At 49.9% G+C, this 23,762-nt stretch overlaps 2 protein-coding genes across 2 annotated transcripts; both read left to right on the top strand.

Annotated features, from left to right (window-relative positions):
* Nucleotides 1-1,328: 1,328 nt before the first annotated feature.
* On the top strand, nucleotides 1,329-8,490 carry HERPUD1 (homocysteine inducible ER protein with ubiquitin like domain 1). Its single transcript, XM_054269573.1, has 8 exons — nucleotides 1,329-1,468; nucleotides 3,021-3,098; nucleotides 3,184-3,258; nucleotides 4,274-4,395; nucleotides 4,848-4,970; nucleotides 5,578-5,916; nucleotides 6,771-6,876; nucleotides 7,460-8,490. The coding sequence occupies exons 1-8, from the start codon at nucleotides 1,337-1,339 to the stop codon at nucleotides 7,625-7,627; spliced, it is 1,143 nt and encodes a 380-aa protein (XP_054125548.1). The 5' UTR covers nucleotides 1,329-1,336; the 3' UTR covers nucleotides 7,628-8,490.
* A 5,536-nt stretch (nucleotides 8,491-14,026) lies between these two features.
* On the top strand, nucleotides 14,027-23,020 carry CETP (cholesteryl ester transfer protein). Its single transcript, XM_054269572.1, has 16 exons — nucleotides 14,027-14,171; nucleotides 15,110-15,224; nucleotides 15,971-16,105; nucleotides 16,910-16,980; nucleotides 17,765-17,852; nucleotides 17,946-18,015; nucleotides 18,291-18,351; nucleotides 18,939-19,030; nucleotides 19,647-19,826; nucleotides 20,200-20,250; nucleotides 20,590-20,757; nucleotides 22,071-22,138; nucleotides 22,235-22,277; nucleotides 22,365-22,434; nucleotides 22,766-22,851; nucleotides 22,946-23,020. The coding sequence occupies exons 1-16, from the start codon at nucleotides 14,027-14,029 to the stop codon at nucleotides 23,018-23,020; spliced, it is 1,518 nt and encodes a 505-aa protein (XP_054125547.1).
* The last annotated feature ends 742 nt before the right edge of the window (nucleotides 23,021-23,762 follow it).

Here is a 23,762-nt window from a genome sequence, read left to right on the forward strand (position 1 = left end):
GCAGCAAAGTCACCTTGACTTTGGCAATGGCAAGGGTGGCCCTGGACACTGCGTTTGTCAGCAGGAGCCGAGGGATGGGGATGTCGATCTGTGCTGATGGAGCAAGAGCAGCAAATAGCTCTGGCCGTGTCTCCTCGGGCTGCTGGGACACAGAGCAGGAGTCGGGGAGGCAAAGCCCACCTGGGCATTGAGCCCTCGCAGGGACAGCAGGGGCAGAGCAGGCAGGAGCGCGACCTCATCCTTGTTGTGGGGTGGATACGAGAGGGGAATGGGCTCTGATGGAACTCTCCACCCTCACACGGACCTACCCAGGCAGCTGCGGGGACTTCACCCCGCCAGAGCCAGGCTCAGCTCAGTTCTTCAGGATTTTGTGCTGCCGCTCCCGGGGCAGCGCTGCCCCCGGCTCGGCTCTGACCCGGGAGCCGCGGGGTGATGCATCCCCGTGGCAGAGCGGCTTTCCTGCTTGCAAAATCTCCTTTTGGCTGCACACTCATCCGTGCCTTTGGGCAACAGGTCTGGCTGCCAAGGAATACCAAGGAGCAGCTCCTGAAGCACGGACAGTAAATACCTGGTGCCGAGATAAACCCGACGTTCCTACAGCTTTGTTTGGAAGGACGCGAAAACCCCCTCCTGGTGCATCGGGATCATTACCACGGGCTTTTTACGGGAGGATGGGCAAGAGGAGGAGCGCTCAGAAGCTGCTGGTCCACATTTTTATGACTTTTTAATTTTTTTTTAGTAAAATGTCATGAATTATTAACTTTCCCCAGCATGTCTGCACACTTCTTTTGGCTCCAGCCAGAAATATGGTTTGTCGTGTACCCACAAAGCCCGCAGCAAACCGGCTGAGGTAGCTACACAGATCGGGTGAAATAACCATAGGGAAAAAGAGGATGTTTCACCCGGATCGGGCTGTGGATGCAGCACGTGCGGGGCTCCACAGAGCTGTGCTGCTCCAGTGGGCGAGGGGAGAGGGAAGGCGAAGCAAGGGATCGCTAAGAGCGGCGTTGGTGCCGGTGTTGATGTGGAGGGACGGAGGAGAGCGGCACCGGCCCGGCCATGGCCTCCGCCCCTCAGGGACCGGGCAGGGCGGGGCGGCTCACGGTCGTTGTGGTGACGGCATAGCCCCGCCCCTCACCCGGCACCACCCAATCAGCGCCTCCGTGTCCTCACGGCGCTGCACGCGAGGCTCCGTCCCATTGGCCCACGTGGCAGCCCCCGCCCCCGCCCTCATCGCGGCCAATCAGCCGCAGCCACCGCGGCCCTGCGGCGGGGCGGGCCCCTATAAAGATCTGGCCGGGGAGGTTTAGCAATCACCGCCTGCCCCGCGCCCGCCATGGAGGAGTCGCTGTCGCTGCTGGTCCGGAGCCCCGCGCAGCGGCACCGCGACCTCCGCCTCAGCGCCCAGCCTGCCTGGACCGTGCGCCGCCTCAAGACGGAGCTGCGCCGCCTCCTGCCCGACGCGCCGGTGAGTGCGCAGTCCGCTCTTGCCGCAGCCCCGTTGGGGGTCCCTGCGCGCAGCCCGGCTGGGTGGGTGGGTAGTGCGGGCTGGCTGGCTGCTCCCCGCGGGGCAGCGGCGGCAGCTGCCGCGGGGCTCTCGCGGGGCTCCGGGACCGGTACCTGCTTCCCCCCCCCCCCATCCCCCTCCCGGGGTGTCCTGGTCCCGGTTGCGTCAGCCGCGCTTGGGGCGCGCTTGGGCTATTTCGGGACAGGTTTGTGGCCGGTCGCGGTTAATGATTAACCAACCGGCCTCCCGGCACGGCGCGGCCCGCAGGTGTGCGGGGACGGCAGAGCCCGCGGCACCGCAGCCGCGCCCGGATACCGCACCCAGCTGGGCGGGCAGGGTCCTACCTGGGGCACGGGGCTGCGAGAGGCTGCGGTGCCGGTGTGTGCCTGTCCCCAGCACACGGGAGCTGTGAGGGGCTGGGATGCCGGTGTGTGCCTGTCCCCAGCACACGGGAGCTGTGAGGGGCTGGGATGCCGGTGTGTGCCTGTCCCCGGGACACGGGGCTGTGAGGGGCTGGGATGCCGGTGTGTGCCTGCCCCCGGGACACGGGGCTGTGAGGGGCTGCAGTACCGGTGTGTGCCTGCCCCCCGGGACACGGGAGCTGTGAGGGGCTGCAGTACCGGTGTGTGCCTGCCCCCGGGACACGGGAGCTGTGAGGGGCTGCAGTGCCGGTGTGTGCCTGCCCCCGGGACACGGGAGCCGAGGTGGGAGCGCTGCAGCAGCTGCTGCTCTCCCAGCCCCGCTGCTCCCACGGAACGGTGCGTGGCCTTCGCAGAGCCGATAAACTTGGGAGAGACCTCCAAGTTCAGCCTTGAGCAAATGCCATTATATCTAAGCCGCACTTAGATATAGTGTGGCTATATCTATATCTAGATATATGACATGTCTATATTCATTTTTTCAAGAGTTCCAGGGATGGTGACTCCATTTCCCAAGGTAGCCTATTTTGATGTTTAGCCATTCCTTCAGTGAAGAAATTTTCCTTAATATCCAACTGGAGTCTGCCCTGCAAACTTAATACTGTTTCCCCTTGCCCTGTCGCTACTTGCTTGGTGCCAGGTCTGATTCCTGTGGTTTGCCATGCTTTCCCTGGCAGTGTGGTGTTTTGCCAGGAACAGGCTCCATGTGCTCCACCAGCTCCTGATAAAGAGCAGCTGGGTCCCGTTGGATGGGGTGTAACAGATTGACTTGATACCACCTCTGGTGCTGATCAGATTAGACAGAACACCAAACTTCTGTTTTTAAGAAATACAATTTTTTTTTTCAGGGCTGTGAAAGATATAACACATAACCAAATTCTTTGCCCAAGGGACTTTGGGTTCTTATGCAGGTTTGCACCTTGATCATATCCCACTTGGGCGTTCAGTTGTGCTCATAATTTCAGCTGAATTTAGATGTGCACCTTGGTATGTGGGATGCTCCAAGCTCTGTGCCTTTCTCCACCAGCTCTAAGCTGTGTTGGTTAATGCTTGGCAGAGCGAGTAATCCTATTCCTTCTTTTCTTTCTTCGAAGCATGAAGAGGACCAAAAGCTGATTTATTCTGGGAAGCTGCTGCTTGATCACCACTGTCTGGGAGAATTGTTGCCAAAGGTATAAAAAAGTATCTTTTATGATGTGCTGAAATATATCCAGAGAAGGGATTTTTTTTTTTAATGGATCTTTTCTTATATTTCAGCATGGGGAGCTGCATGCTCTTCATTTGGTATACAGCTTCAAGACTCCTGCAAATATGCAAGGAACCAAATCAGAGGTAATTAAACTTAACTCTGAATCTTGGGCTTGTAACTGAAAACAAGAAGTGTTGGATGGCCATTTTAAAGTTCCCTTTTACTGCAGTTCCCTTTTCCCTATTAGTGCAGCAGCAGTATTAGTTTGTGATAATTTGTTTGGGAATGTGAGAATGTATTTGGATTAAGCTGAGTAAAAATATTGCCTCTGCAGTTCATCAGTAAAGATTCTTGTGGTGTCTGTTAAGTAAGATCTAGTTGTGATGTGCTGCTCAGGGCAGAAGTGCCTTCTGGCAGATTCAGTTTTATTAAATAGATTATGATTTGCTGTGTCCCAGGCACACTTGGGCAAACTGAGCTTGTGGTCAGAAGTAGAGGGAAGTGGTTGTGATGTGTGTGGGGAGGGAAGAACGCTGAGAACTGCAGACACTTTAACTCCCATTAATGACTCATCTCTGGCTTCCTCTCTGCAGGCTCAGCCTTAGTGCTTGAGCTCAGTCCGGACTGCTCTCAAGTACAAATGGCCAAAACCCATTTTTTTCTTTCTAGAGCTGTGTTCCTGTTGCCCATTAAGGGCACTGTGAGCTAACCCTATCCATGCCTGCTGGTTGCTGGATGTCAGCCAGCTTTGGCTGGGTGTCAGATATATCACCACAGGACAGCTCCCAAACTGTGTGCAGCAGTTTGTGCAAGCAGTACAAATTTGCCATAGGAAAAAGCCAAAGTGTCTTTTGTATTGTATATTTTTATAGCCAGATGGACACAATGCATGTATAAGAAGTAACAAATACAGTGTAGATCTTGTGAAAGGGTGGAGTAGCATCAAATCAGTTTTGCACCCCAGTCATTTGGTTCCAGGAGGTTTAGAATACTGACAGAGGTGCTTGTGGAGTGGTGCCCAAGGTCAGGGGCAGCACTGAGAGGTGCTGTGCAGGAACAGGTGTTAAAATGAGGGCATACTTTGTGGGGTGCAGCCTTTTTGCACAAAGTGTGTGTAATGTCCTGAGTAAACCTCACTGGCTGCCCTGCTGTCTGTAGGTTAAAGCTGATCAGCCCAAGTCACCATCAGAATCCAGGCAGGAATCAAATGTGTCTTCCTCAAATGGTGCAAGGTCGAGGAGCTCTTCAGGTGTCCAGTCATCAGCAGAAGCCAGTAATGGGTAAATACAACTTTATGTACATTTTTAAGATGGTGTATTTGTGCTGGAGGCCACATATACTGCCATAAATCCACAGAACATGGGCCACATGTGATGAGGCTTTATATAAAAGCTTTAGTGAACATGCAATAGTTTGGATTGGAAGGAACCTTTAAAGGCCATCTAATCCAACCCTCTGCCATGAAGGACACCTTTCACTGGATCAGGTTGCTCTGTCCAACCTGGCCTGGAACACTTCCAAGGATGTGGCCTCTAAAGGAAACTGCACTGCTCTGTTAATTAGGAAGAAAAGTCTTTCCTTTGTCCATGTGGGTAAAGAGGTGTCTAGAAGGAAGAATTAATTTTGTATTTGGGTGCACAAAATGGCAGGAGCTATTTACATTGTTCTGTAATAAATTGCTCTTGCTCTTAGCCCTGTGTTTGCTAATGAATGTGTTCAAATTTTGACCAAGGCTGGAAACAGCTCAGCATCCCTTCCAGAGTGTGGCTCCTGGCTTCTCTGCTTACACAACCTACAGCATGCTTCAGATGTCCTGGCTCCAGCAGATTTATGCAAGACAGTACTACATGCAATAGTAAGTGCTCTATTCTAAGCTGCCAGTAGGAAGTAGAAACTGTAACACAAGGAATTTGAGAGCTGCTGGCAATTCTTCCTCTTTTGGTGGTGCTTGGGGACTTTTTCACCATAACTTGTGCTGAATGTTGTGGGGTTGCACCCCTCGCTGCTGCTCTTCAGGCCAGTGGTTCTGAATCTTGTCCATTGCCTGACTGTTCACTGGGAGGGCAGGTGGCTCTGGAGTAAATCTGATCCTGCTGAGAAGCCTTTGTTCTTTTTTTTTTTTGACTGCTCAAAGTGCCTACAGCGTTCACTGGACATCAGTGGTAGGTCAAGCTGAAGGCTTTTAGACTACCTGCAGATTGCTCTAAATTGTTTTTGTGAAGTATTGACATTACTGTTGATAAAGGGGAGGGTGCCTGGTTTGATTTGTTGAAGTCACTGTACAGTTGTTATGGATAGAGCTAAAACCTGTTTATAATGTTTCTGTAGCCTCTAAACTTAATACTTTGTACTTGCATGTGATCTGACTCTATTGCTAAAGATGGACAGATTTTCACACACAGGCCCTGTGTGGAGTGAGAGTTTGACTGAGCCTCATTCTGTACTTTGTTCTCTGCTTCCAGCTTGGCTTCCAGTGCTGCATCTGCTGACCCATCCCATGCACGGCATTCTCAGGAGATACCAGTGACACCTCCAGCTCCTCTCCCAGACCCATTTCCTGCCCAAAACCAGCCTGGAAACCAGAATGTTGCTGCTCAGGTTAATGCAGTGGCTGACCAGAACTTGAGGATGAATGCCCAAGGGGGGCCCCTCATGGAGGAAGATGAGGAGGGTGGCAATCGAGACTGGTTGGACTGGCTCTACTCAGCAACACTGTTATATGTTTTTGTCAACATGGTCTATTTCTACTCCAGCATCAGCAGACTCCTCCTCGTCATGGGCGGCACTGTTCTGATGTATCTGTAAGTGGCTGTGTCAGTGTTTGCTGTTCAGAAGGGTTTCACTGAAGTACTGAGTTCTGTGCCCAGGGAGCTTCCTGGTGGTTGAGCTTCATAGAACTCTTGGACCTGGAAAGGGCAAACTGCTCCTCTACATTCTATAACTCAATATTTAGAAAAATTATAATTAAGCCTTTGTTGGATTAAGTTAAGAATGTGGCTGATCTCACTGGGGTTTTGCAGTTTCTGGTATGACTGGCTTTATATTTCAGAAAACTGCTTGAAACCAAAGTAGCCCCTGTTGTTAAGCTCCAGCAACTCAGCAGCATGGAGCAGGCAAACCTCTAGGTTCAGTGTGGGAAATTACAATTTCTTGTTGGGGAATTAGTGGTTGAAGTCTGGGAAGGGGTCTCACACTTGCTGTTCAGTCATGCATCCATGCAGTTCTTCTGCTGGTTGTCCCTCTGGAGAACAGACCAAGCTGAACTGAGTGGAGTGTCCTAAACTGCCCTTGATGCTCTCTGTGTGGTGAAACATAATTAGAATAAAAACACAGAGATAATGGACCCTCAGCTGCTATGCTTGGGATGTCTTGTCTGAGAAAAATCATCTGTCCTCTTCAATTCTTTGATTACCTGTGGAACAAATGATGTAGGTGTCTGAATTGTAGGTCTAGGAGTTAAAAGTGGAGCCGCTTTTCCAACATCTATATAGACTTGGAGAGTTCAAGGTTAATTGTTCCACGGAAAGTCCTTACATTTTACTGTTGGTGGTTGCCAGCAGCACTGAGCAGTCAGATGTGCAGCTGTTGTGTAACAGGATGAGTAATGTTGAAACAGCATTAATTAATTAATTAATTAATTTGTTGCTTTTCCCAGGCACCATGCTGGACGGTTCCCATTTAGACGAAGACCAGTTCAGCCCTTCCCTGGCAATGTTCCTCCTCAAGCTGCTCTAAACCAGGACCAGAACAATAATTTTCAGGTATTGTCTTGCTATGTTTTTTAAACCATGGAACCTGGGAAGTTTTGCTTTTGGTTTAATAATTTTGGTGTAGTAGAAAAAAATCTTTTCTTGAAACTTCTGTAAGACAGTATGGAGAATAATTGTCACCTGAGTCCTCCTGTAGTAAATTCATTAGTTAACCTGAAATGTTTTGGTGATCTTTTAGCTACTTCTGTCCTTACAGAAGTTATAGTGGGAAGTGGTCTGTTATAGGCTGTAACTGAGGGCAGGGTTCAGGCTACACCTCTGTAGGATTTTTGTCTATAAGCAGCTTGAGTCTTTCATTTCAAGCTGACAGTTCTGATGTCAATGAAAGTTAATTAACTAGAAATACACAATTCACCTGATCTGGTGCTTGATGGCTGTCCTGGACAGTGTTTCTGGACACCAGTGTGAGTTAACCAGCAGTGCCCATGTGCAGCTTGGACTTTTGACTTTGGAGCTACTTGAAAAAATTTATATTCAAACAGTGACATATTGGCAACAAAACTACAGTTTGATGCCAGGTTTTTCTAATGTATTTCTGAAATTCTTCTTTACCAAATATCCTTTTTTTTGACAGGGGGAGAATGGGGGCAGAACAAATGAGTCTGAGGCACCTCCTGATGAGGGACAGGCTTTCCAAGAGCTGCAGCAGGCCAGCCCTTCACTCGTGAGCACTGTGTGGGTTTTCTTCAAGACTTTCTTTGCCTCCCTCCTTCCAGAAGGGCCTGGGCTGACCCGTAACTGATTTGTCACCAAAATCTGCTTGTCTGAAACTGCAGTGGACACCTGGGAGAAGCCAACACCAACTCCAGAGCAGGCGTGGAAAGCAATGGCACTTCCTGTGGCTTTCACTGAGCGAGCAAATAAAGCTGCAGGGAGCCTTACATCATTACAGCCCAGGGACTGAGATGCTTGTCCTCATTCCAAAGAACTCTGTTCCATAGCATTTATTAGGTACCTATGTAGAGGCTTGGCATTGTGGACTTGTGCACTAAAGGCACAGGCTCTGAGTGGGTGTGCAAAAATGTTAGGGAAGCAAATTGCTTCTTCTGTGCAATGTGATTCCTGTTGGAATGTTTCAAATGCTGTTTTAATTACACTGAGTGTAGGATCTCAAACAAAAATTGCTAGATATGCATTAGCAGATTTTTAGCAAACATCTATTGTTAAATTTGCTTCAATATTTTAACTTTTCTTTGTAAATATCTCCCTATGAAGAATATATTGTGCAATCTCCTTGGTGGACAAAGTGGAGGACTGTAAGATGATGTGGATGAGCAATTACCTCAGTGGAGTTGCAGACTAAATTTCATGATGCTGAATTCAGATGATTTAAATTCAAGATTTAATTCCTCCTTCCCCTCTGCCCTGCTGCCAGATCATGGGGGAAGAGTGTGTTCAGGTATAAATATATTTAGCAGAAACTTATGCAAAATGTAAACTTCTTTACTGCTTTTGGATGCAAAGTTAAATCAGTTTAATTCCTGTATTCAACTTTGCATTCTCACTCCAGTGCAACTCCTCTTGTATTATTTCATTGTGTTCCCTTTAATTTCTGATATGGGTAAGGGCTGTTATTGCAATAAAACTTGGAGGCATTTATATCTACATTTGTATATATCCTCTAAAGCACAGGGTGTGTTCTTGCCTATTTTTTATTGAAAAGTGATGAGGGTATTGGGATGTGAGGGGAAAAGGTGCTGAACTCACTTCCTTGCCCAGCTGTGTTCTTCAGCAGGTAAAGTGCCTTGAATAGTTTGGAGTTTGTTTGCTTATGAAAAGCTGGTAACAAAAAGGGCATGGACATCTTGAAATGGGGAATTCTGTAGATATTTGGGAAATTGGAGCTCCTTGAACCCTGCCTGAGACTCGTGATGGAGTTGCTGCCCAGTCTTGGCTCAGGTTTAACTTGGCTTGAAATGTGCTCTGTAGGAGCAGCTGCCACTCTGGAACTCGTCACTCTTGTCCTCTGCTGCCTCACCTGGCAGGGCACTGTGAGGAGTGTGGGCAGGGCCAGCACACATCACTTGGGACCAGCAGCTGTAGCAGGTAGTGCTTGATCTTGCCCTGGCAGATGAGACTGATGCTGGACATGGTTTGTTGGTGTTACCTGTGGAATCCACTTAATCCTGGTGCTGGTTTTGATTTGAACAAATTCTTTCCCAGGCTTGTTTTTCTGCCATATCTTCAGTTTGCTGGAGGCTTGGAGGATGGGCGGGACAGTGGTAAAATAATTATTTAAAATGAAATCATTTGAGAGGAGGTCAGTTGTTGCCCTGGATATATCCTGCATAAGCCTTTGAAGATGTTCCTGGAGGAGGTGCCCACTCTTTCTTGCCTGGATAATGGTCTGGTGCTGCACTTCTCCAAAAAGAGACATCCCCAGGCTTCTGCACCCTCACAGTCTGTGTCCCTGTCCCTGTGGTTGGCACAGGGTGGGTGACAGCCATTCCCCACCCTAGACACAGCTGCAGCCCTCACCTGAGCTGCTGCACTGGGTGTGCTCCATATCAAAGGTGCTTTGTGGCTTGTGGGTTTTTCTCTCTCAGGGTGTAGCAAACCCTCACCCAGTGCCTAAATTAACTGAGCCTGTGCTCAGTTTGAGCAGTACAGAGCAGTTCCTGGCAGCCAGAAATAAACTGTTTTGATATGGTTAAGACAATGAGCACATAATGCTGGATTACTTGTGAAATCTCTAGTCTGAAAATTTGAGACAGCAAAACATCTGTTGTCTTTCAGCTTTTGCTGTTCCCAGGAGCAGGCCAGATGGATTTAAACCTAGTTGAAAAACTAATGAAGTGTAGCTAATGCTGCTGCAGAGATGCAGTGAGAGTCCTGGACCTTAGAGGAGATTTCCTTAATGGTTCTGTGAATGCATTGGGGTGGAGGGCGGCTGTGACTGCAGCAGGGGACACAAAATGTGGAAGTAAATCCTGTGTAATCCTGCAGAGGCAGCTGCCAGGGGTGTGCACCCAGGCAGGAGCACTGGGCTGTGAGGGAACAGTGCCTGGCTGAGGGTTCCAAGCACTTCTGACTGAGCCAGCCTGGTGTTATGTGGAGTTGGGGGTTTGGCGTGGCCCTGACCCTGTCACTGAGCAGTGGCTGCCTCTGGGAGCAAGCAGTGACAACTGAGGCATGAAAGGAACTGAGGCAGCTCAGCCTGGAGAGCTGGCAGTGTAAACAGTGAGGAGGGATGGCAAGGAAGGGGATAGAGCCTGTGAGCATGGCCCTGAAATTGAGGGAATCCAGGTTAGACACAAGGCAAACAAACCTTGAATCTTCCAGAGCGAGGCTGTCCCCTCTGCTGGGCCAGAAGCTGAGAGAGCAGAAGGGGCTTTGGGGCATGTAGGTTTAGGAGGCTGGGTTTGCCTTGGCTCACACCTCCAGCTCTGACTCTGCTGCTGGTTTAGCTCCTCTGCCTGTGAGCTGCAGCACCATTGTGTGAGAGCACAGCAGGCAGGTTACAGCAGTGAAGTCCTCTGAAGGTCCACAGGGTGGCAAAGTGAGCAGCAGGACAAAGCCAGTTCCTCTGCTCTGTGTCCCCTGATAGTCTCTGGCAGCTGCCCCTAGCTGAGAGCAGTTCTCTGTCCCCACTGAGAAACAAGTCAGAGTAAAATGTACAATCTCTTTTTCTCACACCTTTGTTCTTGTTGTGGAAGCTCCTAACAGGCTGCTGGCTTGGGGACCCACTCCAGTCCTGTTTGTCACTACAGATTTGGTCCTGTCCTCAGCTCTGGGGACACAAAGCTCATGAGAATGAGGCTGCTGCTGAGCAGATAAGCTGGAGCTGTGTTTGTTTGTGTGTGGTTTCCCCCTTTTCTCTGAAGAGCTGTTTCATTTATGCACTGAACTCAGTTCCCAGCTGAGTGTCACAGCCTCCCTCTGCTCTTTGTCCTGTGATCCATCTCTAGCTCTGGGGCTGGTGGTATTTGCAAAGTAATGCACACAAGCTGAGTCTCCTCAGTGTTACCAAACGTGCCAACTGCATCTTCACCACCTCCCTCCAGCCCTTCTGCTGCACAAGAATAGCTCTTGAAATGCCTGCTAGTGTTCAGTGTGCTGTGAATTTCCAATGGAGTGATAGCATGGGGGTGAACTAGCCCTGGTGTGACAGCCCCTCACAAACCTGCGGTGAGTTCGTGTTCAGCTGCCTGGGAGGGCTGGACAAAGCTTGGGAAATGTTGGGTCCATGTCTTGTGTCTGCTCAGTGACCTGGGTGAACCAGTGACCAGTGAACTGGCTCCCCAGTTTCTCACAGTAGCACTGAGAGTTGTATTTGCTGCTCTTTCAGCCTGGATTTGCCAGTGCCACAGAGCTGCAGCTGGCTGCACCTCCAGCTCCAACCCAGCTGCCCTGGGCACCCTCAGCTGTGAAAAACCTGGCCTGACCTAGGGCCACCTGTGTGAGCCAGCTTGTTTTTTCTTTTTAGAGGTTGTTATGGATGATACTGGTACAGAAGAGAAGGAATTGAGTTGGCTTCAGGAGAATCTGGAGTTGCAGTGGGGGAACCCTCCCCTGGGCTCAGGACATCACCCAAGGAGACTCCTTGAGGTTGAAAGCCCTCACTTTATCGTGTGATGGTGGATTCCAGGCTACTCCTGCTTTCTAAAATTTTGAGAGTAACTCAGGTAATACCAATTTCATTTGGCATCACAAATCTCCAGTCAAACATTGCATAGCTTTAACTGATTTAATGAGTTCATAAAACAAATCTTGTTTGAATGTTATTTGTCTCAATTTTACAAGCATCTAGGACAAATGGGAGCAGTGGTTTTTGGGCTGGCCCTGCTGCCATGGCAGGGCTGAGCTGCAGCTGGATCCTGGCAGTGCTCTGGGCCCATCCTGCTGATGGGTGCAGCCAGTGTACCTGGAAAGGTCTCAGGAAGCATCTGCAGGGTTACACCAAATGTTTTGGTTAATGCAGCACAAAGATTAATGGCACTGTGCTGTACCTCTGCCCTGGACAACGTGGGGAAAAACAACCCCAGTCCACAGCAAGGTGGTGAGTCCATGTGTGCGTGCACGGCCTTCAGATAAAGCCTTACACAGCAAGTCTTTATCAAAACATCTTCCAGCATCCCCTTTGAGCTTGGATGTTTAACTTTTCTTTGGTGTTTAAAGCGTGCCCTGCCTCCTGCTAGCCAAAATTAACTTTTCCTTAGGCTTTAAATCTGACCTAACTTGTCCTAGCCTGACCTTGCACTGAGAGGGGGGTGGGCTCTGCTGTCCCTGCTGCCCTGGCCTCTGCCTGGTTACTCCAGGACAAGGATGCTCACAGCATCTCTGTGTTCCACATGCTTTTGCTATTGTAGGCAGAAAGGCTCCAGCCTTCCTGTTCCCACTGGAGGTCAATGCCCAGCAGTTCCCTGTTCACCTTTTCTCTGAGCTCTGTTGACAGAGACTCTGCAATGTGCTGGGGCAGGGGGGCTGGGAATGCTCTGGATCTACCAGGAACAGCACAGTGGGGCTGGGGTCTTGGGTTTTGTGCTTTTATCTACCCTGGTGACTGACACAGGGGTGTTTAAGTGCCAGTTTTCCCTTTTCTCCACGCTGATGTGAATTGCTGCCCTGGGCTAAGGAGTGCTTGTGGCTTCCTGGGGCCTGCGGGATTCCCTTTATGCCAGGCACTGGCCACTGTGCCCACACCCCTTAAACTGAGAGGACAGAAAATAGAGCTGTTAGATGGTTAAATCCTCTTGAATTCCACTCCTTTTGTAACATGGCCAGGCTCTGTGCAGCTGCCCTGGGCAGAGCTCTCCTGGCTATGCAGGGGGATGCTGTGGCAGCTGAGATGGTGCCATGTGCTGCTCCAGCACCTGCTGCCTTTGTACGGTGTTTCCAACAATTAGCTGCTCATTTACGAAGCACTTTGGGCTGGCAGCAGGCAGTCTGTGCATGGCCACCACGCTGCTCTGCTGCAGGAGCCCGGAGGAAGCCGCAGATGCTCGGCTTCCCTGGGGTCAGTGACCGGCAGTGCCTCCCGAGGGGTACCCGAGGCCGTTCACTTTCTCAACTCAGGAAGAAAACAGCACGGCAGGGTGGGGGCTGCTGGACAGCGGGGACCCCGCAGGAAACGTGCTCAGCCTGCCCAGGGAGCATGAGGAGGGAGCCTGGCACCTCGCCTCGCTCAGGGCATTGGGGGGAGCCTGGCACCTCGCCTCGCTCAGGGCATTGAGGGGAGCCTGGCACCTCGCCTTGCTCAGGGCATTGGGGGGAGCCTGGCACCTCGCCTCGCTCAGGGCATTGAGGGGAGCCTGGCACCTCGCCTTGCTCAGGGCGCTGCTCCTGCAGTCCTGCCAGGTTCTCACCTGTGCTTCTCCCTCAGCCTGTTCTGGCAAAAAGGTTCAGGGGAGTTGTTGTGAGCCTCCTTTCTGGAATAACCCCGCTCTGTTTTGTGCTGGGGGTTGTTTTGGGGCAGCACAGCAGAGGTGCAGCAGGGCAGTGGCACACAGGGCAGGGATGCACAAGGACTGGATGTGAACTTGGGTCTCTGATGTTCCCCAACAGCAGCTCAGAGTCTGGGTGCAGGGAAAGCTCTGCCTCAGTGGGATGGGGGCAGATCAGACTGTTCACCAACCCAGATAAGAGGCAAAAAACATCCCAGGTCATGGAGCTTTCCAGGAGATGTGGGTTCACCCAGTGGGAGCAGGAAACAGCCCTGCCCCAGGAGTGTGCCTCAGTTTCCCCCCAGTGTGCATAAAATCAGTGAATGTTGTAGGCACCTTTCAAACAGGACTTTGCTGGAGAATTACTGCAGGAGTACAAAATAAGGAATATTTCTGCATGAGTTATAAAAGCTGAAGTGGCTTGAGGCAGCATGTGAGGCTGCTCCCTTGACTTTATCCTCCTCCACTCTCCATCTCCCTCCAGCTTTTTCCACCCACCCTGGTGTGTCCATGTCCTGAGCTAAAGCAGTCTTGGCAGCAGCACCAAGCCCTGCAGCCCAAACTCCTGCTGAGGGAGGAAGGCGGCGTGCAGCCTGACTGGTGTGAAGGAAACTATAGGAAGATTAGGAAATGTGTGATGGGTTTTGATAAGCGGAGGAAGCAGGTCATGTCCTGCTGCGAGTGGGCTCTGCTGGGGGTATGAAAGCAGCTCTGCCTCCGTCAAGAACCACTTGGTGCTCTCTCTGCTCTGGCTGAGGATGTGCTGGGCGGGCAGGATGGTGCTGGGCACCCTCAGCATCCTGCTGGGGCTTGTCCAGGCAGCAGCAGCCTGCGAGTTTGGGCCCTTTCCCTACAGAAGCACCGGGATCGTCTGCAGGATGACCAAGCCCGCGGCGTTGCTGTGTAAGTGCTGCTCCCCGGGGCTGCCTTTGCCCCAGCTCTGCCAGAATTCTGGGACACATCAGCCCAGGGAGGGAGTTCTTGCTTCTCTGCCTCTTGTGTGAGCACCTGCCTGCAGCACAGATTAAAGCATGAGCAGGCAAAGGAGCTTGAAAATTGTTCCCAGCCCCTCTCCTCAGCCACGGGATTTAGTGCTGTTCCTTTGGGCTTGGCATGATGAAAGAGCTTGAACAAATGTGTGCTTGATTTCTCTCCTCATTGCAATCTCATCTCTTGGGGTCGGTGAAACAGGTTCTCACCTGCTATGGGCTCATTTGCAAGGATTTGGGAGCTTTGTGGGGGAAGAATCTAATTCTTCTGTGAGGGTGGGAACATCTTGTCCTGTCCCATCTGACAGAGGTAGATGCAGAGAAAGGTGTATTCATGCTGGGCTGAACTAACAGAGGGTATTTCTGGAAGGAAAAATCCTGTACAAGGATGTGCTTGAGGCTGAGGCTGGAATGGGCTGTGTGACATTAGGGAAATGGGCACAGAAACTTTTCAGAATTTTTTCTTTGTAGACCCCAGAGCTGACTGCAGCACAAGTAAGCAGAAACAAAGCAAAGCTCTGGGGTAAAGTCAGCAGCTTGTGTGGGGTAAGGATGAGCACAGCCTTGCCTTTCCAAAATCTGCTCCTGAGGTGCTGACCACGACTCCCTGGGACAGCTCCCACTGGTGGCTGTCGAGCCACACACGCTGCTGTCCCTTGCTGCCATCAGCTGTCACAGTTAGGGATTTTAATTTTTTAAATTTAACTTGAAATTACTTGTAGTGCTTCCTGAATCCAACACAAATGCCTTGGATAAAAGCCTTCTGCAGTGCTTTAATCCAGAGAGCAGCTCTGGCTTTGCAGCCAGGACAGATTGCAGTTGGACATCTCTGCCCTTTTCTTCCACGGACAGTGAACAGGGAAACAGCCCAGGTGATCCAGGCAGCCTTCAGGAACGCCCAGTTCCCAAACATCACCGGGGAAAGGTCCATGAGGCTGCTGGGCAGGGTGGCCTACGGGCTCAGTGGGTGAGTATATCCCTGTGTCTGTGCCAGGGGAGGGATGGGGCACACAGGGGACCAGGAACTGCCCTTGGAGGCAGCTCTGATCCAGCATCTCCTGGGGAAAGCAAAGCTCTGCGCTAGGGCAGACACTGGTTTGGATCTAAGCCTCACAGACAATTTGCATGTTAAGGTTTAGGCTGCAGTGTCAAACTGCTAATGTGTTCTTTAAGAGTTATTTATTTTTCCAGCTGAGTGGGAAGGCAGCATGTAGAGCTCATTTCTGACAATGGGGATGGGGAGTAGTGTCCCTGTGGCCACTGATGGCAGATGGTGCCCAAGGCACACTGAGAGGCAGAGGGGACCCATCTGGGGTGCCAGAGTCACCCCTGTCAGCAGAATGTCACTTGGCTCTGTTTGTGACAAACTAGGCTGGGTTTCACTGTGTTACTTTTATGTGGGGAGCACAAACCCAGGGGTGTGCTCACAGAACAAATTCTGCACTCACAGAACAGACTTCTTGCCATGACCACGGCTGCACAGAGCACTGCAACAAAACAGGGCTGCATTGTTCCCGGTTTCCTGTTTAAATCATCCCAAAACCTTGTATCCAAACATTGCACAGTGCACCAAGGCTGAGCACAAGCATCACTGTCACTGTCCTTGTACCTGGCCCTGGGATCCCTCAGAGATCCCATTCCTCAGGAACAAACCCAAAACAACCCCAGCACACAGCTCTCGGCTGGGACAAGCTCTGTCTCTGCTGTTTCCAGCATCCAGGTCAATGACTTGTCCATCGAGAGGAGCGAGGTGGAGCTCAAGGAGGACAATGCCATCCACATCTCCATCAGGAACGTGACAGCCTTGTTCAAAGGGACCCTGACCTACGGCTATGCCGGGGCCTGGTTGTGAGTATGGGGCTGGAGCTGCTGAGCTCCCCTCCCAGCCCTGCTGCTGATTTCCACTCCCAGCCCTGCTGCTGATTTCCACTCCCAGCCCTTCTGCCCAGTTCCATTCCCAGCCCTGCTGCTGCCCCTGGGACTGGCCTGTGGGGCTGGAGCTGCCCAGCTCACTCCCAGCCCTGCTGCTGAGCTCAATTTCCAGCTCTGCTGCTCTGCTCCACTCCCAACTCTGCTGCAGATTTCCACTTCCAGCCCTGCTGCTGAGCTCCTCTCCCAGCCCTGCTGCCCAGCTCCCCTCCCGGCTCCATTCCCAACCCTGCTGCTGAGCTCCCCTCCCGACTCTGATGCCCATCTCCCTTCCCAGCCCTGCTGCTGCCCCTGGCACTGTGGCAAAGCCCAAGTGGGGCTGTTCTCCTCAGTCTCTCTGGCCATGGCTGCACTGATGACTGCCTGAGACAGGATTTTATATTCCAGCAATGCTTCTCAGCCCCTTCTTGCTTTCTGCCTTTCTGTCCTCACCTTGCATGACAAGACCAGGTGGCCAAAGCACAGGAGCTGACTGAGTCTCTCTGCTTTGTTGCTCTGTAAACTCTGAGTGGGTAAAAAGAGCGGGTTAATGCTCCAAAGTGCCACTAAGGCAGGAGCTTGCAATGATTTGAAGCCAGAGTGTCTGAGGTGGGCTGGGGTGTGCTGGGGGTTGGCCCATTGCAGTGCCAGGACAGCTGTGAGAGGTGTTATAAAATCCACATCTGCCAGGGAGAAGCTGCTCCTGCCTCAGGTTCCTCAATGTCCCCTCTTCTGCCATTACAGCTTGCAGCTTTTCCATTCAGTTGATTTCGAAATTGAGTCTTCCATTGACCTCCAGCTAAATATCAATCTGAGTAAGTATGCTGCAACACCCAAACATTTTGCAATAGGAATAAATTCCCTCCCCACTCTGGTTTGTGGGTTGCATGCACTGTCGTGTTAGGGGACAGCTGATCCCTGCTGGCAGGAGCCAGGGCAGCTGACATCTATCCAGATGAAGAAGGTGCCTGGCAGAGCAGCTCAGCTGGAGTTGTGAGCAGAAACCATCCAGGTGCAGGGCAGCCCCACCTGCCCCAACCTGGCAGGGTCTGGAATCTTTTGGAAGCATCCCTGGGATGTGGGGAGCCCTCTGCAGTGGTGCCCTGCTCCAGCTCCTGCAGCGTCACAGACATCTTTTTATGAAAGTCCTTTCTTTGGGATTTTTTCTTCCTGAGAAGCTGAGAGGCCTCAGGGACAAAGTGTAAACATTGATTATCTGCTGCTGTGGAATGCAACAGGTGGAGCTGTGATTGGTCTCATGTGGATGTTTATTATTAATGGCCAATCACGGTGAGCTGGCTCAGACAGAGAGTCTGGGACAGCTGCCTTTATTATTCATTCTTTTCTATTCTTAGCTTAGCTGGCCTTCTGAGAACCTTTTCTTCTATACTTTTAGTATAGTTTTAATGTCATATATATCATAAAATAATAAATCAAGCCTTCTGAAACAGGGAGTCAGATCCTCGTCTCTTCCCTCATCCTAAGACCCCTGTGAACACGGTCACACTGCAGTCTCTGCAAAGTGCACTCTGCCTTCTCCTCTCAGTCACAAATCAGCTTTTTTTTTGTTTTCTTCCTTTTTCCTTTCGTCCCATGCAGTGTGCCAAAAGGACCAAGTGGCTCCTGATGCTTCAGACTGCTACCTGACTTTCCACAAGCTCACACTCCACCTCCAAGGAGACAAGCAGTGAGTCTGACCCCTTTCAACACTGAGATTTATTGTCCCCAAATGCCACCCTCCCAAAGGTGCAGACCTCACTGTGCTCCCTGTCTTGCACAGACCTGGCTGGCTGAAGCAGCTCTTCACAGATTTCATCTCCTTCACTCTGAAGCTTGTCCTCAAGAGGGAGGTAAGATAAGATCAGCCTGAGGACTGAGGGAAGCCCTCTGTGCATGCCGCAAACTTTTCTTGCCCACAAGACAGCAGCAGTGACATGTTAGTGCTCGTGAAAAATAAGATAAATAAATGGAATCCACAATAAAAAAGCAGCTTGGGCAAAGTGAGAGCTGTTGCTGACCCGGAGGCTGTCAAGGGACTCTGACCAACAGCCCCTAGACCTCAATGAGGCTCAGCTCTGCTCTATCATGCAAAATCCTAATTTTCCCCCCTTTTTTCCTCTTGTAGGTGTGCAAGGAAATAAATACTGTTGCTCAGACGCTGACAAATTATATACTTGATTTGGCAGGTAAATATTCTTGGTTTTTTTGCTTTCTTTTTTTATGTGCAGCTTTTAATGTTTGAGTGGTAGCCACATCCATCAAAAATGTCCTTCAAAAATGTGTATGGGATCCCAAGCCCTCAGACAGCAGCAAAATAAACCTTAATAAAGTTATGTTTGGATTTTTCTGCATCAGTTTGATCTTTTAGGATGATTACACAGATTCAAAGACATTTCAATTGATAAAGAATTTCTCTTCAGTATGCACTGATCAGCTGTGCAGGGTGCTGCAGGACCAACATTAGCTAGAACAGGGGTAGGTACTGCAGGATTAGGCATGAGGCTGTACACCATCTGGAGATTTCCCACTGCCAAATATCAGGGGAAAGGAGTGCAATGTAAAACTGAGCATAATTATCCCAATTTCCCAGGGGAGAAACAGAGTCAGGGATCTGTAGCAGGATCAGTGCTAGCATGCAAAGGACTGGGAACCCTTGTGCCACCCTGTGTTCCTCATAACACCCCTGTCACCCCCTGCACCCAGCCCTAAATGTGACAGTCCCAAGCCCTGTTTAAGGTCCTGTTTCTGTGAGGTTTTTGTGTTTTTCTTGCAGCCAATTTTGTCCGGGATGGGGACATCGCTGTCGATATCTCCCTTGCATCAGATCCTGTCATAAAAGCAACATACATAGAGTCCTACCACAAGGTAAAGGAACCCTAAAATACCCCAGGCTGCTCAGACACCAAAGATTTCTGGCCATGCTGTGCTCTGCAGGGCTTGGAGGGGCTGGTTTTGTGGGGCTGTGCTGGAGCTGGGCTGATGCTCCCTGCTGCATCCAGCCAGGCCTTGCCTTGCCATGGCAATGCAGGACTGTCACAGACATCTTTTATGAAAATCCTTTCCTTAGGATTTTTCCTCCTGAGAAGCTGAGAGGCCTCAGAAACAAAATGTAAACAATGGTTATCTGCTGCTGTGGAATGCAACAGATGCATCTGGGATTGGTCTCATGTGGTTGTTTCTAATTAATGGCCAATCACAGTCAGCTGGCTTGGACTCTCTGTCAGAGACAGAAACTTTTGTTATCATTCTTTCCTATTCTATTCTTAGCCAGCCTTCTGATGAAATCCTTTCTTCTATTCTTTTAGTATAGTTTTAATACAATATACATAATAAAATAATAAATCAAGCCTTCTGAAACATGGAGTCAGCTCCTCATCTCTTCCCTCATCCAAAAACCCCTGTGAACACGGTCACACAGGTGTTGGCTTTTCTCCTCTCTCCCTGCTGCTTGCTGTGGCCAACCCCTTGTTTTCCTTCCCAGGGCATTGTGCTGTACAGGAACAGCTCCAGCAGGCTCAGTGACTCTGTTTTCTCCCCATCCCTGCTGACTGAATCTCGGATGCTCTACTTCTGGCTGTCCGAGCACAGCCTCAGCTCCCTGGCTGCTGCAGCCTTCCTGGAGGGGCAGCTGGTGCTGAGCCTCAGAGGGGAGAAACTCCAGGTCAGTCCCACAGGGGTGCCCTCCTTGCCCCAGACATCACATTTTGGGGAGTAAGTGAACAATTCACTAAATGCTGTGTTTTGGTGAGAGCTGGTTTCTGTAGGAGGTGGAAATCTCCAGTCAGTCACTTGATGTGGTCCTGGAATTGGTGCCCTCTTATCAAGAGGGCAGAGTTATTCCTTGGAGGGATAACAGCAGCTGACAGGAAACTTGTCTGCTGAATTGTAGAGGGATGTGATTTTCTGGGAGATCACTGGGATAGAAAAAGGGTGGGAGCTGGGGGAGCTCAGCCCTGTCCTGCCCTGGGCACAGCCCCCAGGAGCAACCACAACCTTTTGTTTTTTCACAATCTCTTTCTGATGTGTTTCTGAAGGAGCTGTTTGAGATGGAAGACTCAGAAGTGCAGAGGAAGGCAGTGCAGACGGTAACTTTTTGTCCTATTCTGAGCATTGCATGCCAAATGAGGGAATTTGAGATTAATTCTGTTGCATTGTAGCAACTTGGGTCCTTCCCTTGGCAATCTGAGTCCTGGGTGGGCCAGATGGAGGAAAAGAGGGGCTGATGGAGAAGCAGTTGTGCTTTGCAAAGGGGATTTCTCCATCTTCCAACTGGTTTCCAGTTTCCCTGAAACCTGGCAGAGTAACTGGTCTTGGGTGAACAGGAGGAGGACCTGGGGACAGCAAAAGGAATGCAGCTGTGTGACAAGCTGGCTCGAAACTGGTATGGAAAATCCTGACTCAACTTCTGCTCCTCACTCAACCAGATTTTCCAAGGCACCTCCTACAATGACTCTGTGGCCAAGGTGTGGAGCCTCAGCCAGCCCCAGATTTCCTTCCAGCCCGAAGGGACCATTGTGAGGTCCTCAGTGGCAGTGGAGATCAGCATCCTGCTGGCAGGAGAGGAGCCCCTGGTGGCCCTGTACATGGAGAAGGTCAGTTCTGGCACCTCCTGGCTGTGAAGAGCTTGGGACAGGCTCTGTCCCAGGCCAGCACCATCCCTGGTGTGCAGGGAGCCCTTTGGCAAGGGTGGGTGGGTAACCCAGGGCAGGGGGAGAAGGTAAATCAGTTTATTTCAACACTCCCATGTGTTCCTGTGGCCTTTGAGGCTGGGAATGGTGACAGTGACCCACTGTCAGTGTGCAAGGTGGTCAAAGCAGCAGAAAGCTCTGAGGAGCCCCATTTACGTTTCTCTGACACAGGGTAATGCCACTGAGATGTTTTAGGAGAAAGTGAAGGCACCATGGGATTGTATTTATTTTGAACTCTCCTTGTACCCAAATTCCAGCTCCACACTAAGAGTATAGCAGTGTCAGAAATGGACATGAAGCTCTGAAAAATGTGAAGCTCAAAATAGAACTTTTTCTCTATGTGAGCCTGTGTGAAGGGTCCTGATTACACTGTGTTTCACCCCAAACTCTTTTATAGTGAATCTAAGGAAGCAGAAAAAAGAAATGCCCACAGCTTCCCTGTCATGGTTAGCATCAGAGGAAAGCAGTGTGTTTGTCCAGTCTTGTAGCTCTGGGCTGAGACAGACACAAAACCAGCCCAAATCCCTGCCTGAGGGTTGGGCACACTCAATTTTAAAGGTTTAACCACAGATGAGAATAATTCCCTCAGCAAGTATCCCATGTTAGCAGGGTGTTAGAGGAAATATGCATGGCTGTTTCTTATGCCCCAAATGGAATCTTGAATACATTTCAAGGATTACAGAAACACTGGACTAGAGGGGATCCCCAAAATTGTGGCTCCTAGGATGAGCTCCTGGACTGCCAAAACCCTGGTTGTAATCTGCAACTGCATCACAAAATGTTCCTCTTAAATGGATGTTTACATGCAAACAACAGCAAGGCAATGAGCCCACGTGGCCAGAATTCAGAGATTGCTTTCTTTTTTTAATTTGGTTTGCATTGCACTGATTACCTGTGGCAGCCCTGAGGCTGTTCTCCCTACATCCAGTGAGATGTAGGTGTCATGGGAAAGAACACCCTACAAAGCCATTTCCATCCTTGTGCAGGATTCACAAAACAGCCAAAGTGCAGTGGATGAGCCAGTGCAGCTCCAGAGGCTGAGGGCATGAGGGGCGAGTTTATTGCATGCAAGGGGAAAAGGAAACTGCTGCCCTTCTCTAGCAACACCTGGGCGCAAAGCCAAAAGGATGTTAAATTCCTAGAAAACAACCCAAAATGTCCAAATGCAGCTCCTAGCTATAAAGCTATGACTGAACCTGCTGTTCTTCTCTCTGCAGGAAATCACAGCCACCATCCAGGCTACCTATGCAGACAAGAAACTCATTTTGCAGCCTGTGGACTCCAGGTTGGTCCTGTGCTCTCTTGGGAGTTGCCTCTTTTGGCCCATGTTTAAAAGCAGCACAAAGTGACTTTTCTTCCCCTTTTTCCCCCTTCCCTTCAGTGTAGTGATTAAAGTGTTTAAATGCACAGCTGATCCAAGTGGGGTAAGTCCGAAAAAAAGCATTCTCTAAGCCATTTGAGGCTAAACAATGTCTTTTAAAGCATTTTTGTATGAATTTTCTGGTTTTCAGGAGGACCCATCCATACAAAGCTTCCTGCAGAACATGATCTTGGCTGCTGGCATTCCAGAAGTAACTTCAAGTGAGTTTTCCTTTGGGGAAATGCCAGCCTGCTCCACAAATTGTCTAACATCAGATCTCCTAAACCTGAGCACTGAAAAAACCACATTAATAATATAACTGGGAAGGGGGGTAACCACATTTGTGGTTTGAATTTCTGTTGAAACCTGTTTGAAATTTCTGCTGGATGCACTTGGGGAATGAGGAGCCCCATGTAAATGGCTGGGAGGAAGGAAAAGTGAATTTTCTGCCAGGCTGAAGGCTGTGGGACATTGGGGCACAATTAGCTTTGGGAACAGGCAGCAAGGCAGGATGGACATCCCTGTAAGTGGATGTGTTTGCTGCTTCCACAGGTATTGGATCAGCTCTGACCTCCCTGCTGAACAGCAAAAGGCTTGATCTCTTTGACATCATAAACCCTGAGATCATTACCAGAGAGGTGAGCAGAGCTCAGACCTACCCAGCTCTCAAAGCCCTTTGGGGATTGTGGCAAGAATTAAAATAACATTTTCTGTTCTCTCCCCACTTTTTAGGGATATGTAATTGTGCAGCTTGACTTTGGCTTCCCGAGTCATTTGCTTCTTAATTTTCTTGAGAAAAGTTTGTAGAGCTCATCCCTTCACAAAGGAGCACAGGAACTTGTGTACAACCAGAAAAATTGTGTCTGGACCAATTAAAAGATGAGCTGCTTTAAATCAGTTTTGGTTGAATTTTATTTCCTTTTCCTGAGAAATGCTCTAGGCTCTGTGCAACTGTGCTTCCATGGAGCCTTTCTGCAAAGATTTTGAAGTCTGCACCTCAATCCACACTATTTTTTCAGGATCTTTAAAGGGTTTGTGTTCTTGAGAGTCAGGGCTGGGCTGTTGAGGAGCACAGGCTTTGGGTCAGCAGTCTCAGGAGAGCAGAAATGGGTTTTGCCACTTTTTGGCATCTCTGTTGTTACATTTTGGAAATACAGCACCTTTCATTCTCACCCTGGGTTTTACTTCCACCAAGAGCCTCCTGATTTTGACAGAATCCAGCAAGTCAAATTACCAAACTCCAAGAAAGCTTAGAACCAGTAATGCTAAAAGACCTGGATATGGCTGAAAAGAGTCAATGGGATGTGAATTTGCAGTGCAGTACAAGAACAGAGATCTTGTGCCCAGGGTAATTTCTTACAGACCCTGATGGTTCAGTGGAGAGCTCCAAACTGATGATGGCCATGTTGTTGTGACAGTGACAGCAAAGATGAAAAAAGCACTGAAAATTATAAGGAAACAAAAGAGATTATAAGAGGAAGTTTAAGTGTCTAGTTGAACATCAAGTTCCTTTTCCTTCCTACTACACTGCAATAATTTATCTCAAGTG

This window comes from Melozone crissalis, unplaced genomic scaffold (genome assembly GCF_028551555.1).
Source record: "Melozone crissalis strain CALT ecotype California unplaced genomic scaffold, PUWL_Pcris_2 ptg000007l_1, whole genome shotgun sequence".
Classification (NCBI taxonomy): domain Eukaryota; kingdom Metazoa; phylum Chordata; class Aves; order Passeriformes; family Passerellidae; genus Melozone; species Melozone crissalis.

What these genes read in the sequence shown, in the direction of transcription:
- CETP (XM_054269572.1), top strand. Translation starts at nt 14,027, where the DNA reads ATGTGCTGGGCGGGCAGGATGGTGCTGGGCACCCTCAGCATCCTGCTG. An exon ending in GGCTATGCCGGGGCCTGGTT is followed by an intron (nt 16,106 to 16,909) that starts GTGAGTATGGGG and finishes CTGCCATTACAG; the next exon opens with CTTGCAGCTTTTCCATTCAG. An exon ending in AGCTTGTCCTCAAGAGGGAG is followed by an intron (nt 18,016 to 18,290) that starts GTAAGATAAGAT and finishes TTCCTCTTGTAG; the next exon opens with GTGTGCAAGGAAATAAATAC.
- HERPUD1 (XM_054269573.1), top strand. Translation starts at nt 1,337, where the DNA reads ATGGAGGAGTCGCTGTCGCTGCTGGTCCGGAGCCCCGCGCAGCGGCAC. An exon ending in TGCAAGGAACCAAATCAGAG is followed by an intron (nt 3,259 to 4,273) that starts GTAATTAAACTT and finishes TGCTGTCTGTAG; the next exon opens with GTTAAAGCTGATCAGCCCAA. An exon ending in ACCAGAACAATAATTTTCAG is followed by an intron (nt 6,877 to 7,459) that starts GTATTGTCTTGC and finishes TTTTTTTGACAG; the next exon opens with GGGGAGAATGGGGGCAGAAC.